The 18,570-nt window shown below is 45.2% G+C and overlaps 1 protein-coding gene across 1 annotated transcript in view; it reads left to right on the forward strand.

Annotated features, from left to right (window-relative positions):
* LOC126149332 (ATP-binding cassette sub-family C member 4-like) overlaps nucleotides 1-18,570 on the forward strand; it is a 109,652-nt gene that overhangs the window by 72,413 nt on the left and 18,669 nt on the right. The window contains exon 20 of the mRNA XM_049915808.1: nucleotides 5,309-5,506. Within this exon, the coding sequence (XP_049771765.1) occupies nucleotides 5,309-5,506 (198 nt within the window). The remainder of the gene's footprint in view (nucleotides 1-5,308; nucleotides 5,507-18,570) is intronic.

Below are 18,570 nucleotides of genomic sequence, written 5' to 3' on the forward strand. Positions count from 1 at the left end.
CGGCCATCTGGTTTCTGTACAAATTGTAAATAGCCTTTCACTCCCTGTATTTTACCCCTGCCACCTTTAGAGTTTGAAAGAGAGCATTCCCATCAACATTGTCAAAAGCTTTCTCTACGTCTACAAATGCTAGAAATGTAAGTTTACCTTTCCTTAATCTTTCTTCTAAGATAAGTCGTAGTGTCAGTATTGCCTCACATGTTCCAACATTTCTACGGAATCCAAACTGATCTTCCCCGAGGTCAGCTTCTACCAGTTTTCCATTTGTGTAAAGAATTCGCGTTAGTATTTTGCAGCTGTGACTTATTAAATTGGTAGTTCAGTAATTTTCACATCTGTCAACACCTGCTTTCTTTGGGATTGGAATTATTATATTCTTCTTGAAGTCTGAGGGTATTTCGCCTGTCTCGTACATCTAGCTCACCAGATGGTAGAGTTTTGCATGACTGGCTCTCCCAAGGCCCTCAGTAGTTCTAAACTTGTAAATATCAGGTTTATACTACATATCACTTTATAAATTCGGCAATGTACTTGATTTTATTAAGATGATCATGTCTCCCTGTGTAGTTGAGAGACTGAAATTCCATTAATGGATCTCGTGGCAACCAAAAAATCGCACGACTACCGCTAAAACTCTCGAATCATCTCTGTGGTACTCTCACCCTCACTTCTACCCGCCCAGCGGCATGTCATTGATATCAAATTGATATTGATTTTGAGAGGCTGTTTGCATGGTGAGGAATTTTTTCCTGCATTCAGCTTACACTCTCCAGGTAGCCACTATAGATGATTCAGTGACTTTTCACAGGCTAACAAGTAGATTCCTCCAATACCAAAAGTGGATGGTGACAATTGTCAAATAGCAGAAGATATTTAATGCAAATGGCGTTCTATCTTTTGGTTGTGTTATCATACTGGTGGAAGTAAGTCAAATAGATTTCAGGTACATTGCAGCTGAACTAATCCTGCTGAGACCTGTCTGTCTATAGTGGCAGTAGAATGTTTCACTCTCTTCTTCACCCCTGTGACGCCTTTGCTACTGGGTCGCTTGTGAACAGCTCTCAACGGGTCATTACTCTCTGTCTGCACCCCAGGGCTGTACCGCACACAACTGCCAACCAGTGCTCAGCACGCCAGACAGCTGTTAATGATTCCAACTCGCAAAACAACCCTTCCATTTTCATAATATTGTCCTCAAGTACATCGCCCTTGTATAGACCCACTATATACTCCTTCCACCTTTATGCTTTCCCTTCTTTGCTTAGAACTGGGTTTTCATCATTGAGGTTACTTATTTTCATCCCATCATCACTGCTGCTGCATCTGTTTTGAATGAAATAAGATTTTCTTTCAGGAAGTCATTAGAAAGTACAATGTGTTACAAATAATTTAGCAATGGGTTACAAATACTATCATTAGTAATGTTGTTCAAATCATCTATATGAATGAATATATTTGTGGGCTCTTGTGTTGGGGAGTTTGGTTCATAAATAAATTATTAAAATGAGTGACTGACTGATGTGCTATCGTCAATAAAAAGATAATTTTTGATCTCGTCAGAATCAGTATTTTCCTAGTGCAATACCATTAATAATGTTAGGCCACCTTTTACCTTCTGGAAATGTGTGTCCTATGTGAAGTCCGTTAACTTTTTCAAGTCAATTCTTGTCTCAAAACCACCGAAACATTTTTTGTGACTTTAAAAGCGGCCCGAAATATATTTGCTGTCACTTCCTGTTCATTATGAAATGAAATGTCCTAGTGTACGCATTTTCCAGTGTCTTCTATTCAGCACAAAGAAGTATTTTGACAGCAATTTGATGAATGGAACTTTCTGAGTTTAAATATTTTTTTCTGCAAAGAAACCATGTCTCCTTTTCTTGAATCACCTGTAGATCCTTGAATCACCTGTAGATCCTTGAATCACCTGTAGATCCTTGAATCACCTGTAGATCCTTGAATCACCTGTAGATCCTTGAATCACCTGTAGATCCTTGAATCACCTGTAGATCCTTGAATCACCTGTAGATCCTTGAATCACCTGTAGATCCTTGAATCACCTGTAGATCCTTGAATCACCTGTAGATCCTTGAATCACCTGTAGATCCTTGAATCACCTGTAACACACACACACACACACACACACACACACACACACACACACACACACACACAGTAGCACAAGGTTGTGGAATCCCCTTGCCCTTGCCCTGTTCTTTCTTCCTAGGTTCAAATTTCCTACACTTTTGCAAATTTTGCAATGAAGTTAACTTTAAATGATTAAAAAGTCATTTTTCTAACAAAATGCACTTTCTTCATGCAGAGTCCAACATTTTTGATGATCATTTGACTTGCTATTGTACACACATTCATTCACTGTATTGTCACACTTGAGTTCAGGGTTCAGGTTTAAACTTTTCTTTCATTCAGCAACAACCAAATTACTTAATTTCCACTTGCAGAATAATTATTGACAAGTTTTAGCTTTTTACAAGCAAAATAGTTTGCTGCTGCACATATTATCTTAACCTTTAAGCTACCTTGCAAGGAAAGGAAGGAGACACTGTACAGTCATGCATACAACCAACAAGAAGATAGAAGTGAATAACCAACCATAGACAGAGGTGGTAAGACACACTCCCAAAAGCTTTGAGATACCTGTAGGTTTGTGGTTTGTATGTTTCCCAAGGGCAACAAATGAGAGATCGATTTTATGGGAAGTATACTTCCCAAGTCTCTTCCAGAAACTACTTTGGTGGTAACCATACTTCCCAATAACATCTAAAACACCATTGTTTGGTGGTATACATACTTTCCACAGTTCTGGAGGCTATATTTCACAACAAACAAACTACAGCTTGTGCAGTGGACTGCTACTGAATTGCAGTAGTGGTAGCACAGGTTCCCCTTAAACACTGTAAAGAAATACATTTGGTGGGAAGTATATACCCCACAGCCCATAAAAGGTAAAATACGGGTGGAGGCACTGTCTGTGGGTGCATCTGGAAGTCACTTTCAATGTTTTTCTTGAATAATTCGAACTACAGCACCTAGAGAAAATGTATCCCAGTACAAAATTTAACTACAATAAATTTCCTACGAAAGGTGCTGTTAATTTTGTCTGTAGCACTAAGTCTGTGCATAGTGCAGATTAGAGAATATGACAACCTCATGCATGATTTTTGAAGGCAGAAGTAGAGGAAATGGTATAGAAACTAAATATTATTAAGAAAATGCTTAAGTTTTGTTGGCTTAGTTTTTCCACGGAAAATGAAATCGAGGGAGTAGAAAGGTTGGCTGAGCATACAGACTGTTCTTGCAAAAACCCTTCGCAATATTGTGGTGTCATACAATGCACACACGAAAGAGAAATGCTGCATGAACAATGTTCTATCTGTTGTGGTGTACTGAAGCATGTCTGTTTCCTGACCTTGAACTGTTCTGCAATGATATAAATTAAAATTAATAAATTTGGTGTCTGTTAATTGTTTGGTGTGTTCAGATAAGATAATCAGAAATGTTCAAAGTTAAAGGAACAAATGCAGAGTTTGTTAGGAACAAGAGTTACAAAGCAAAAGGAAATCGGATGTGCTTGGTGGAACCTGTTCCTGGGAGTATTCCTCCGTTTGGTGACAATGATAGGATGAAGACATGTTAATCTATCATTAGACAGCACTGTCCAGACTTCTGGCTTTCTTCTATGGTGAAAGTGCTTGTCAGTTTGTGGGGCTTTTTCTGTTAGCAGTCCAATAAAGAACATTTTAAGAAGCTGTGACATGGTTACAAATTTATAACAGTGAGTGATTTTTGTACCCAATTCTTCCTTTGCTTAATCTGACAATGTTCTGCACTAATTACTGAATGCCTCTCTAAAGTTTCCCTTTTTGTCTAGTATAGAATGTTATACATAATTTTCTTAAGTTGAGAGAGCATTATTCGTTTTTTCTTGTCCCTTCTCTGATTATACATATAACTATACAACCTTGTTAATTGACTAGTACAGTGTTTTACCATTCTTTTCTAGGAACTGTCGCAGATTACAATGGGCCCTCTGATGGTTAAGTTCCTTTGACCTCTTTTGTCCAGGTGGCATTCTGTCAGTCATGCCAACAGGGGGCACTGATTACTTATTAAACGCTGTTTTCATTCATTTGGCTTCCTTCCCTATTTGTTGTATCATTTTTATATTATTTTGTGAAATCCATAAGCTTGCTCTTCGGTATGTTACCATATTTTTGTCTAAAATTCACCCCAAGAGCTTACCAGAATTATGGTCACATATTTTCCCTTATTTACAATCTAACTTTGCATTTTATTACTGTGATGACTTGCACTCCTGGTTATCCAGCTACATACTTTACTGATTGTATTCTTCTTTCCATTCCGTATCATACAATAATGTGAGTGAAGAATATGTACACCTACACAAGCAACATCTGGCGAGCTTATGACACAATTTGTGGCTACTGTAAAACAGTTCATGAACAGTAGCACTGTTAACAAGATGATATGTAAGTATGATGACACTGTGCTGATTCTGTGTTTCTTTTGTTGATGCCACTATGGCTCAATTATATTAGGACAAGTTTTAAAAACAGGTACATCATCATATTTAAAGCATGTAATTTTCACAAGTATGTCAGTAATAATTTTCATTATGGCGTATTTCATTATGGTGTATTCCATTATTTTAACCTGTACACAATCCACTAGTTGTATTTGCGTCTTTTCCAAGTTTTGCTGTAGATCTGAAGATACTGCTGGCATAAACTGGTGGTCTCAGGATCTGCAGAGTTTATTATAGATGGAAATAGGGAAATTTCTTCCCGTACATTTTAATGTTTGTTGCACAAAGATGTTGTATGTTAACCTTCTGCTATATTAACTAAGAACTGCATTGATGGAAAATGATAAATGACAATGCACCAAAAAGGTGTTCAGCAGTTGATATGCATGTACAAAAGACATAACTGCTAAACTACAAGAAAATTCTCTCTCTCTCTCTCTCTCTCTCTCTCTCTCTCTCTCTCTCTCTCTCTCTCTCTCTCTCTCTCTCTCTTCCCCCCTCCCCCCCTCCCTCTCCCCTTAACGCTACCAGTTGACACATCTACAAATGGTTACATTTAAATATTCGTACATTCAAATGACCACAAAGGCTGGCTGCCTAATAACATTTTTAGGTTAACTTTCAAATTCTTTTGGGGATTTCTCTCAATTGAAAAAAAACGCAAATTTTGCACAAAATTAAAACAATATGATCAAACATTCTCATCAACAAAACTGTCAATAATTAATTTGTTAATTTCAGATATGTTTGGCGGAAGTGTAGGTTTAGCTGTAACTCAGGCTATAAGTCTGAGTGGAACATTCCAGTGGGGCCTGAGACAATCTGCAGAACTGGTCAATCAGATGACATCTGTAGAGAGGATGTTAGAATTCACAAATGTTGAACAGGACCTATCTGAGGATGAAGATGAAACTTCCATATCTTCAGAAACTAAAAGAGGTAAGAGAGTGTATTGTGTGTTGTAATTTTACAGCAGCTTATGCAGAAGTGTGTATCTCCATGACATAAATTTTACTCTGGTAGCCATATGAGGGACACCAAAAAAAATTTTTAAAAAGCTATATATTTTCAAATTGTTTACAAAGCAACCTTATCCCATTCAAAATACTCTCCGTTACAACTAATACATTGTTCCACTGGTGCTTCCTCTGTTGAAACAAGTCATCTTTAGAAATGGCTGACAGCTCCCCCCCCCCCCCCCCCCTTCTTTTTTCTTGACTTCTTCAATGTTGCCAAATTGGTGTCCTTTCATGCCCCCTTTCCAAGTGTGAAAATAGTCGCGCGAAGCCGGATCAGGTCAGTAAGGTATGCAAGGCAGTGGAATCTTGCCATTTTTAGCCAAAAACTGTGAAAGGCAGCTGTGTGTTGAGGTGCATTGTCATGGTGGCAGAACTAGTCTCCTGTCAATCACAAATAGAGTTGTCTGACGAACACTGTGTGCGTTCTTAACTTCCAAATAAAAGGCTTGACTGATAGTCTGATTGGGGGGAACAAATTCTGAATGAACTATTCCACTGATATCAAAAAAGCAAATCAGCATTGTTTCCATGGTTGGTTTGACTTGACGACATTTTGTTTGGAGGGGGGTGACAATGTCTTCCATTGGCTTGTATGTTGCTTTGTTTCTGGGTTGTAACCATGACTCATCACCAGTAATGACCTTTCATAGAAAATCTGGATGAATTTAAAGCTGTTGTTTCAAAGCATGACATGTTTAAACTAGACATTCCTTTCGTCAGTCAGCATTCAAGGAACACACTTGGCAGCAACCTTTTTCATTCCTAAATCTTCTATTAAAATTCACTGAACCAAACTCAAAGATAAACCTGTAATCTCTGGCAGTTGAGAAATTCTCTGTCGACAGCCTGTGAGCACAACCTCCTGAATTTTTTCAATATTTTCATCGATTTGGGCTGTTGATGGATATCCAGAACATGGTTTATCATAAATAGACATGTCGCCATTTTTAAATTGAGCAAACCACTCATACACTCTAGTTTTCCCCTCAGCATCATCTTTGTAAGCTGTTTTCAACATTGAAGTTTCAGCTGCATTTTTACCAGGTAGAAAACACTTTCAATGCAGCACATTGTTCACTTAAACCTGTAATCATAAAAGTGAAACAAGAACAAAACAGCAGGAGCAAAAACAATCACTGCAGATGAACAGAACAAGCCAGGTCAACAACAAATGTCACTGAACTGGCAATGAGTTTTGTTATACACATGCAGTGGCAGAATTTTATACTACACAAGCTCCACCCACAGCATTGTTATTCTGTTTTTCTTTGGTACTCCCTCGTATTTTTTCTGGTGTGCTTGTGTGGTGATATTTAACACACAAATAAAACAAAAATAACAAGTACAATGTGTAAGGAGGATGCTATGGAGCACTATTTTCCTCTTTAGGAAGTTGAGTGCTGACAATTTTAAGCTGTATGTTATTTCTGCAATCTACACAAAAAATCAATAGTAAATAACTTGTCTGGGAATGAACTACTTTTGATATACCAAGGCACAGATTAGTTTGTGAAACTATCAGAAAATACACACTCAACAATTTGCCTCACTCTGCTTGATCTTCTCCCTGTAAAATTTTTAAAATGTAGTACAGCAGGCCATCAGATACATACTTTATAATTTGAATCTTTGATATCTCACACAGTATCATTGGCTTCTAAAATTTCATTGCATTATATTATACTTGTCTAGTACATTATGTACTTCAGTCTCCATATGTGGTGACATTAGATGTTAAGAATGTCATAATTTTGCCTGTGCTATAGAAGTCATGTACATTACACTATTTTATAAATGGTGACAGCAACTTAAGAATATGTGAATTTTCCTGCATTGTATTTAGACACCACTATGAATTGTTAATGATAGTAGCAGAGGAAAGAATAGAAGAGTAGTGGGAGATTATGGGATTGGTAGTAGGAGCTGAGAGGAGGAAGACTGACTTTCGTGCTGAGTTTCAGCTAGTAATAGTGACTACACTGTTCAAAAATCACAAAAGGTGCTGATACACCAGAAAAAGGCTTGGAGGTAAGGGACCATTCCAGCTGGACTACGTAGTGGTCAGACTGACTCTGAAATCAGGTGTTGGACTGTGAAGTGTACAGTTTAGTACAACACCCCCCCCCCCCCCCCTCCCTGTCTGGGAGTTAGAATAGGCCCAAGGTATTCCTGCCTGTTGTAAGATGTGACTGCAAGGAGTGTCACTTTTTGGCCCTAAGAGTTCATGTCCCGTTCTATGGTTCGACCTGCCACTTTCCAAATTCCACAGAAGGTCCCCTTAGATTCAATCTCCCGAGTCTTTTGTCATCATGGCTTTGTATTTCCACCAGCAATTCAACTATTTGGGTGAGGACACTTTCGGGGTATGCCATCTTCTTCTGTTGCCAGGTGGTCTTTGCTGTGGCTGGGTGGCACCCGTGGGGAGACCCCGATTGGAGGGGGTGGCATCAGGGTGGATGACCCGCAATGAAGCACTGTCATTTCTTGCTGGTGACTGAATGGCACCAGCAGTCTCTAAGAAGGGAAAGATAGAATACAATGTTGACAGATAGGACCCTAAATAGTTTCCCTCCCTAGCAACACCTTGGGAGGATCGTAGGGCTTCAGAGTAACGGGATCCTTATTCACCATGTTATTTAGTTTGCGGCAGAACTGATGGGTACTCCTTTCTGGAAACGAAGTCTGTTTTATGTTGAGCATCTGGAGGATAAGTGTAGTTAAGTGACGGCACTGTCCAAAATGCGCAATGGTCGGTTTTGATTCAGATAGCATCCCCAACCCAGTCCTGAGCATTTCTCGCCTGTGACAAGCTGGGTGATACTCCTGATTCAGTCACTCCCCACAAAAGCCTCAATATGTCAGGGGAATTAGTTTTCATCGTGACCTTCTGTTAGTCGGATGATGAACTACTTGCCAATTTAGTATGGTGGGCTGTTCATTTCTTCAGACGCGTTTACAGGGGACCCAAAGACAATAGGGTTGCCACTGGTGCCTTCATCTTGGCCTTTGGGGCGATTCATTACCTGAAAATGTTAAGGTGATGGTTTACCAATGTGACACCAAACCCCATGTCCCTCCCCCCCTATGCGGTGCTTTAAGTGCTGGAAATTTGGGCACATGTCCTCCCAGCACCCTTCCAGCACCACATGTAGAAACTGTGGACGTTTGCTGCGTCCGAATTCTCCGTGGGTGCCTCTGAACTGTGGACAGCTTCACTCCCCCTGCTCACTAGACTGCCCAGTACTCCAAAAGAGCAAAATCATGGACTAAAAGACCCTGGACAGGCTATCTTTCCACAAGGTTCATATGCTGCCGCCATGATGGCGTTGCCATCGCTATCGATGCCGTTATGACCATCCTCTAAGATTGCTCCAGTGGGCCCTCAGGGCCACCCATCCTCCTCCCCCATCCAGTTGACTGGGGTACATCTCCTGTTGCTCCCAGAGCTTTCTACTTTGGCAGCATCTCCCCACCCCCCCCCCCAAATGCTGGGGACATATCAATTCCCTCCCCCCACCCCTCCCCAAAATGCTGGGGACATATCAATTCCCTCACCCCACCCCTCCCCAGCCAGAGAAGCAATGGCCTCCTCCTCCTCCTCCTCCTCCTCCTCTTATGCAGAAGTAGTCCCTTTGGACTCTACCTTCCAGTCGTCCATCCCCCCCCCCTTCCCCACACCCCCTCCCCTACCTCTTCCTGTGAGTGGTAGACTGGACACCAGCCAGTGGTTGAAAGAGGCACTGGCTGCTGGTTGGAGGACTTCAGGGTCTTCCTCTGTCCCTGAAGCTACTTCCGAGGAGCCCTCCCAGCAAGCCCCTAAGGAGTGGTGAAAGGGCAAAACATCAAGGAAGAAGTCCACGAAGAAATGGGAGCCCCCAGTGGCCCCTATATCAGCACTCCCCCATGGCTCTGCGTCTAAGGATAAGGTGGAGATTCTGGCATCCCCTGAAGATCTAGATCTCGACGACACAGATTCAATGGTACTGGATGCCAACACTCAGCCAGTGGCAACAGATGATATTGAAGCCTAATTTGCCTCCTTGGTCACTCCATGCCACCCCAGATGAAAGAGTCTTTCTCCAGTGGAACTGTGATGCTTTTTTTTCTCCCACCTGGCTGAGTTACGGCAACTCTTCAGCAGTAGACCCGCCTTTTGCATTGTCCTTCAAGAGACCAGGTTTCCCACAGTGCGGACCCCCATCGTTCGTGGCTGCCGGGGGTACTACAAAAACCATCCTGCCTGTGACACTGTCAGGTGGAGTATGTATTTTCGTCCTTACCTCTGTAGCACACCTGTGCCCCTTCACATTTGGAAGCTGTGGCTGTCAGGGTGAAGACAATACATGAAATCACCATCTCTAACATCTACCTTCCTCCAGATGGTTTCACACCACTCCATGTTTAGGCTGCACTCATTTTGCAACTCCCCCCACCTTTTCTGCTTCTGGGTGATTTTAGTGTCCATAAACCTTTGTGGGGTGGAGCCAAGGTTAATGGCTGTGGCAAAGATGTTTACTTACTAACTCACCTCCACATTTACCTCCTAAATACAGGTGTCCCCACACATTTCAGTATGGCACATGGCACATATTCGGCAATTGATCTCTCGATTTGCAGTCTTGGCTTTCTCCCATCTATCCACTGGAGAGCACATGACGACTTGTGTGGTAGTGACCACTTTCCACTCTTCCTGTCCCTACCACAGCGTCCCTCATCTCAACATTTGCCCAGGTGGGTGTTTCCCAAGGCTGACTGGAACACTCACACATCTGCTACCAACACTGAATATCCGTTGCATGCCACCATCGATGAAGTGATCCATGTCGTCACTAAGAGCATTGTTACCACAGCTGAATCAGCAATCCCTCATTCCTCCGGTTGCCCCTGGTGGATGTCAGTGTCTTGGTCACCGGAAATCGCTGTTGCCATTAGAGACCATAGGCAGGCCCTCCATAATAAGTGCCACCCCTCCCTGGAGAATCTTATCAGCTCAGAGCGCAGGTTCGTCTCCTCGTCAAACGAAGAAAGCAGGAGTGTTGGGAACACTGTCTCCACCATTCGAACATGAACCTCCCCCTCCCAGGTTTGGCTAAAGCTCTGCCAACTTAACGGCTATCGGCACCCACCAGGTGTACCTGGAATTTCCAAAAGTGGAGCTGTATCTTCTGACCCAGATGTAATTCGAGTGTCTTGCTGAGCATTATGCTCACTTCTATGTGTCAGAGAATTACCATATCACCTTTCATCTCCTCAAACAGAGGGTGGAGCGACAATGCCTCCTTTGCTCCATGCCAGCCTGAGCTTTATAATGCCCCATTCGGTGAGTGGAAATTTCTCAGTGCCCTTGCCGACTGTCCTGACACATCCCCTGGCCCAGATCGCATCCATTCGCTAATGATGAAACATCTGTCAGCAGATTCCCAACACCGCTTCCTTACTGTCTTCAACCGCATATGAAACAATGGTGAATTCCCATTTCAATGGTGGGAAAGTGTCATAATTCTAGTACTAAAGCCTGGGAAGACATCGTTAGATGTTGACAGCTATTGTCCCATCAGCCTCAGCAACGTTCTGTGCAAGCGGCTTGAACGTATGGTGAGCCGGCAGTTGTGTTCGCTTCTTGAGTCTTGGAACCTTCTGGCTCTGTCCCAGGGCAGTTCTCACAAAGGACGCCCTGCCATCGACAACTTGGTGTATCTGAAGTCTGCCATTTGATCAGCTTTTACCCAGTGACAACACCTTATTGCCGTCTTTATCGATCTCACGAAGGCCAGCAATACCACTTGGTGACACCACATCCCCGCTACTCTACATGAATGGAGTCTCCGGGCCCACTCCCAATTTTTATACGGACTTTGTCACACTCCAGTCTCAGAGTTTGTGTCGGTGCTTCCCATAGTACACACCCATACACAAGAGAATGCGGTCCCACAGGGCTCTGTCCTGAGTGTCCCACTCCTTTTAATTGCTGTGAATGGTCTCACATTAGCAGTAAGATCACCAGTCTCTCCCCTCCTATACACTGATGATTTTTGTATTTCATTCTGATTCTCTTCTAGTGTTGTGGCTGAACGCGACTTCAGGGAGCTATACAGAAGACAGTCATCAGCCCTCACTCATGGCTTTCAGTTTTTGGCTGCCAAAGCTTGTGTGATGCACTTCTGTCGTCGTCATACCATCCACCCCAATCCAGAACTTTAGACCAACTATTAGATGTAGTGGAGAATTACCGCATTCCTGGAACTGGTCTTCAATGCCCGCTCAAGTTGGCTTCCCCATCTTTGCAGGTTAAGGTTAAGTGCTGGCGGCACTTAAATCTTATTCGATGCCTGAGCAACACCAATTGGGGTGCTGATTGTCGTACACTGCTGTAGCTATACCAAGCCCTGGTATAGTTCTGTGCTGATTGCGGAGTGTGGTGTATGGTTCAGTAGCCCCCTCTGCACTGGGTCTACTAGACCCTATCCACCACTGTGGAGTTTGCATTGCGACGGAAGCCTTCTGATCTAGCCCCATGAACCACATTTTTGTGGAAGCTGGCATTCCTCCATTGTGCCTCTGGCAGCAACTATTGCTAGCAAATTATGCCATTCACATACATAGTTCATCTCGCCATCAAAATTACCATCTTCTTTTCCCCAACACAGCAGTCCATCTCCCAAAATGGCGGCCCAGAACTGAGAATCCCTTCACCGTCCGTGTCAGGTCACTTCTTCAAGAACTAGACGCTTCCTCTCTTACCACCTTTCCTGCAGGCCCACTACTATACACCTCCATGGGCCACACCTTGGTCACAGCTTCAGGTGGACCTAGTGCAAGGCCCCAAATGCTCAGTTCCACCTGGGGCCCTCTGTTGGCATTTTATCTCTCTTCTCGGCAAGTTTGATGGTTCAGAAATAACCTACACTGATGGATCGCTGGTCGACAGTCTTGTTCGCTAAGCTTATGCTCATGTTGGCCATACTAAACAATGCTCCTTGCTGGATGGCTTCAGCATTTTCACTGCAGAGTTGGTTGCCATCTATCATGCTCTTGATCATATCTGCTCCTGCTCTGGTGAGTCCATCATTTGTAGTGACTCCTTAAGCAGCCTACAAGCTTTGAGAAGTACTTCCCTACACTTCCTTTGGTACTGTTAATCCAGGAGTCTTTCTGCCCTCTGCACCAGTGGACACTCAGTGACGTTCATTTGGACCCCAGGACATGTTTGGATACCGGGCAATGAACTTGCTGACTGCCTGGCCAAACAGGCTACCAGTAAACACTCCCCCCCCCCCCCCCCCCCCTCCTTGCAGGTCCAGGGGTTAGAATAGGCCCGAGGTATTCCTGCCTGTCGTACGAGGTGACTAAAAGGAGTTTCACATGTTTCAGCCTTTGTGATGGTCCCCTGTAGGGTTTGACCTCCACTCTTCAAAATTTTCCTGAAGAGCGAGCCAATTGGGGAAGGGTGCCTTACATGGTTCATCATGTCTATTGTGCATTGAGATCTTTAGCCCAGTTTCTCGTCGTCACATTGCAGTCCTGCCCATTCTCCATTTCTTGGGTGAGGACACGTTCCTGGGAGCGTTTTCCACCATGTGCTATGCAGTGTCTATTTCTGCGCCGACTATGACCATGGACTACTTTGCACCTGATATCCAGCGCAGTAGCCACTCCATTGTGGTGGAGCCACCATGTACACTGTTGGTTATAGCCCGCTGACCACACAGGGATCACTCTGCTGATGCCTGCGCTGTTAACTCCCCATATATGCCAAGGGGTAGATGCCCATCCCCTGGGGCATCAGGACTCCCAGCAAGGGCCATCCTGCCAGGTGGCTTTCCTGCGGCTACGTGGTGCCCGTGGGGAGGGCCCCTGGTCAGAGTGGGTGGCATCACGGTGGAGGACACGCAATGAAGTGTAGTCCATCTCTTGTTGGTGGTGAAACACCAGCAGTCTCTAAGCCATCACGAGCTCAATTCAACACACAGAAGCATGACCCTAAATCCACCGTGGGAGGAACATCAGGCTAAGGATGGCAGCGGACAATATTTGCCCCAGTACCTTGTATGTTTGAGAGCTGATGGGAATCTTTCATGATGATGAGGCCTCAGTTTCTTGTTGAGCATTTAGAGGACAAGTATGGGGAGGTGGAGGGCTTGTCCAAAATGAGATCTGGGTCAATCTTGATCAAAACACCATCCTCTGCCATCAAAACAGCATCCTCTGCCCAGTCACAGGATTTACTAGCTTGTGACAAGCTGGGGGTGTTTCTGTAACCATCACGCCCCATAAGAGCTTAAATATGGTTCAGGGTATCATATTTCACAGATACCTTCTTTTGCAGTCCGACGATGAGCTGCCCTCTAATTTGGAGTGGCAAGGTGTAAATTTCATCTGGCATGTCCACCAGGGTCCGAAGGATAATCAGGTTGCCACCGGTGCCTTCATCTTGGCCATCTAGGGTGACACCTTGCCCAAGAAGGTCAAGGTGATGGTCTACCGGAGCCCTATATCCCTCCCACGATGTGATGCGTTGAGTGCTGGAACTTCAGCCATATGTCTTCCCGCTGCACTTCCAGTGACACATGCTGAAATTGCGGGTGCCCAACACTCAATGTGATCCACCTCCCATCTGTGTCAACTGCGGAGAGCACAATTTGCCTTGCTCGCCTGGCTGTAGGATTCTCCAGAAAGAAAGGAAAATCATGGAGTAAAAGACCCTGGACACACTGACCTACACTGAGGCTAAGAGAAAATTTGAACACCTGCATCCTGTGTGTAAGACATTGTCTTAAGCCACCACTAAAACAGTTCTGGCACCATCAGCTCTACCAACCCACCTCTCAGTTGGAAGACTAAACCTTCTCCCTTGATGGTGGGGAATTTCCCTTCCTGTTGCTCCTATACTACCTACTTTGGGAGCAACACCCCCCCCCCCCCCCCCCCCCCCCACACACACACAACCTTCAGGGACATCCGTTCCCACTTCTAAGCCAGAGAAGCATGAGTCTTCTTCAGCTTCTCTTGCTAGGAAGGGATCCCTTGGATCACTCCCTTCTCAGGTTTCTTCTAGTGGGAAAGAAGACACATGCCAGTGGCTGAAGAGCCCAAAATCAGCTGGACTCATCCTCAGTCCCAGAGACTGAGCCAGTGAAGTCCTCCCAGCAAGGGAAACCCAAGGAGCAGCGAGAGAGATCCAAAAAGAAAACCCCTAAGACCGAGGAAATTGCAGTGGCACCACTACCACTACCTAAAAGCTCTGTGGCTGAGGATGGGGTGGAGGTTTTGGCATCCACTGTGGACCTAGCTCTCGCCAGACCCTCAGAGACCATGGATATAGACTGCTCAGGCAATAAATCGGTGATAGCAGGTGACTCTCAGGCGTAAACTGCCTCATTGAATGTTCCATGTCTTCCCAGTCTCACAATGTCATCCTCCAGTGGAATTGCAGCGGTTTTTTTCACCGCCTGACAGAGCAATGGCAACTATTAAGCTTTACACCTGCTATCTGCATTGCCCTCCAGGCAACCTGGTTCCCAGCAATGTGGACCTCTGTTCTCTGTGGCTACAAGGGATATTGCAGGAACTGTAGCGTAGTGAACATTTGCCCCTTTAAACCCCTTTTGAAGCTGTGGCTGTCAGAATAAGGACGATGCAGGAAATAACTGTCTGTAATGTATATCTTCCTCCAGATGGTGCAGTACCCCTGTATGTATTAGCTGCACTGATTGATCAACTCCCTAAACCTTTCCTGCCTTTGAGAGATTTTAACACCCATAACCCTTTGTGGGGTGGTACCATGCTTACTGGCAGAGGCAGAAAAGTTGAAACTTTACTGTTGCAATTCGACCTCTGCCTCTTAAATACTGGGGCTGCCACACATTTCAGTGTGGCTCATGGTAGTTACTCGGCCACTGATTTACCAATTTGCATCCCAGGACTTATCCCATCTATCCACTGGAGAGCACATGATGACCTGTGTGGTAGTGGCCACTTCCCCATCTTCCTGTCACTGCCCAGCATCAGGCACACAGACGCCAGCCAAGATGGGCTTTGAACAAGGTGGACTGGGGAACTTTCACCTCTGCTGTCACCGCTGAATCTCCCCCACACGGTAACATTGATGTGATGGTTGAGCTGGTGGCTAGCACAATAGTTTCTGTGGCAGAAAATGCAATCCCTTGCTCTTTAGGGTGCCTGAGGTGTAAGGCAGTCCCTTGGTGGTCGCCAGAAGTCGCTGAAGCAATTAAGGAGCGTCGGCGAGCTCTACAGCGGAATAAGCAGCACACTTCCCTCGAGCACCTCATAGCCTTTAACAGCTGTGTGCCAGTGTTCGTAACCATTGGGTGCCACACATCACCTTCCCAAGTCTGGGCAAAGATAAAACATCTTTTCGGGTACCAGGCCCCAATAGTTGTCCCCAGTGTTACCATAAATGGTGAGTTACGTACTGACACAAATGAGATTGCTGAGCACCTTGCTCGAGCCTCTGCATTGGAGAACTACCCCCCCCCCCCCCCCCCCCCCCAAGTCTTTAGCACACTCACAGTGGCTGGAAGGGAACGTCCTCTCATTCACTACACGCTGCAGTGAATCCTATAACGCCCCATTCACAGAGTGGGAGCTCCTCGGTGCCCTTGCACATTGCCCTGACACAGCTCCTGGACCTGATCGCATCCACAGCCAGATGATTAAACATCTCTCATCAGACTACAAGCGACATCTTCTCGTCATCTTCTACCGGCTCTGGTGCGATGGTGTCTTTCCATCTCGATGACAGGAGAGCACCATCATTCCAGTGCTCAATCCCGGTGGAAACCTGCTTGATATGGATAGCTATCAGCCCATCAGCCTCACCAACGTTCTTTGTAAGCTGCTGGAAAGTATGGTATGTTGGTGGTTGATTGGTTCCTAGAGTCAGGTGGCTTGCTGGCTCCATATCTGTGTGGCTTCCGCCAGAGTCGCTCTACCACTGATAATCTCGTGTCCATAGAGTCCGCCATCCGAACAGCCTTTTCCAGATGGCAACACCTGATTGCCGTCTTTTTTGACTTATGTAAAGCATACCACACGACTTGGCGACATCATATCCTTGCCACATTGTATGAGTGGTGTCTCCGGGGACCACCCCAATTTTTATCCAAACTTCCTGTCGCTCTGTACTTTCCATGTACAAGTTGGTGACTCCCATCTTCCAGCCATATCCAGGAGAATGGAGGCCCACAGGGCTCTGTATTGAGTGTCTTTCTATTTTTAGTGGCCGTTAACTGTCTAGCAGCAGCTGTCGGGCCCTCTGTCTCAACTTCTGTGTATGCAGACGACTTCCGCATTTCGTACTGCCACTCCAGTACTGTCCAGTACTGTTGTTGCTGAGTGGCACCTCCAGGGAGTCATCCACAAGGAAGTGATGGGCTATAGCCCACGGATTCCAGTTTTCAGCCGCAAAGTCATGTCATGCACTTCTGTTGTCATCGTACCATTCATACGGAACCCGCACATTAACTTAATGATGATCTACTCACTGCAGTGGAGACATATCCCAATTCCTAGGACTGATTTTCGACACTTGATTGACTTGGCTCCCTAATCTTTGTCAGCTAAAGCAGAAGTGCTGGCAACATCTCAATGCTCTCTGTTGCCTGAGCAGCACCAATTCGGGTGCAGATGGCTGTACGCTGCTGCAGCTCTAAAGAGCCCTTGTCCAATCCCGAATGGACTATGGGAGTGTGGTTTATGATTCGGCAATACCTTCAGCATTGCATTTGCTCGATCCTGTGCACCACTGTGGGGTTCGATTAGTGACAGGAGCTTTTAGGATGAGATCGGTGACAAACGTACTGGTGGAGGCGGGTGTCCCTCCACTGCAGAGCAGACGTGCGCAACTGCTCACCAGTTACGCAGCACACATTCATGGTTCCCCAGAGCATCCGAGTTACTGTCTCCTTTTCCTGCCTGAGCAGTCCATCTCCTGCATCGGTGGCCCAGATGGGGCTAACGATTGCAGTTCGCATGCAGTCCCTTCTCTCTGAACTGGAGTCCTTCCCTTCACCACCTCTACTTGCAGTCTGTTCATGTACGCCTCCATGGTGTACGCCTTGGCCGCAGCTTCGTCTGGACCTTTTGCATGGCCCTAAGGACTTCGTTAAACCCACTGCTCACTGCTGTCACTTCCTCTCGATTCTTGATGTGTTCCGGGACTCTGAAGTGGTTTACATCGACGGCTCAATGGCTGATAGTCTCGTAGGCTTCATATATGTTCATGGAAATATTGAGCAGCACTCTTTGCCAGTTGGCTGCAGTGTTTTCACTGCAGAGCTGGCGGCCATATCTCGTGCCCTTGAGTACATCTACTCATGCCCTGACAAATCATTTCTTCTGTCTACTGACTCATTGAGCAGCCTACAAGCTATTACCAGTGCTACCCTCGTCACCCTCTGGTATCGTCCATTCAGGAGTCCATCTATGCCCTGGAACAGTCCTGCCGTTCCATGGCGTTTGTGTGGACCCCAGTACATGTCAGAATCTCCGGCAATGAACTTAACAGGCTGGCCAAACAGGCAACGCGGAAACCACTTCCGGTGAGGTATCTCCAAAGCTGACCTGCGTTCTGTCTTACACCACAGGGTTTTCTGGCTTTGGGAGATGAAATAGCATAATAGCATGCACAACAAACTGCATGTCATTAAGGAGACAATGAATGTGTGGTTGTCTTCCATGCAGGCCTCTCGCAGGGAATCGGTTGTCCTCTGCCAGCTCTGCATTGGCCATACGTGGCTAATGCGTGGTTACATACTCTGTTGCGAGGACCCACCTCAGTGTTGTGACTCCCAAATGACAGTCTTCCACCTCTTGCTGGACTGCCCACTTTTTGCCGCTCTGCAGCAGACTTTTAACTTTCCCAGCACCCTGCCTTTGGTGTTGGGCGACAATGCCTCCACAACAGCTTTAGTTTTAAATTTTATCCATGAGAGTGGGTTTTATACTTCTATGTAGGTTTTAGCA

This window comes from Schistocerca cancellata, chromosome 2 (assembly GCF_023864275.1).
Source record: "Schistocerca cancellata isolate TAMUIC-IGC-003103 chromosome 2, iqSchCanc2.1, whole genome shotgun sequence".
Lineage (NCBI taxonomy): Eukaryota > Metazoa > Arthropoda > Insecta > Orthoptera > Acrididae > Schistocerca > Schistocerca cancellata.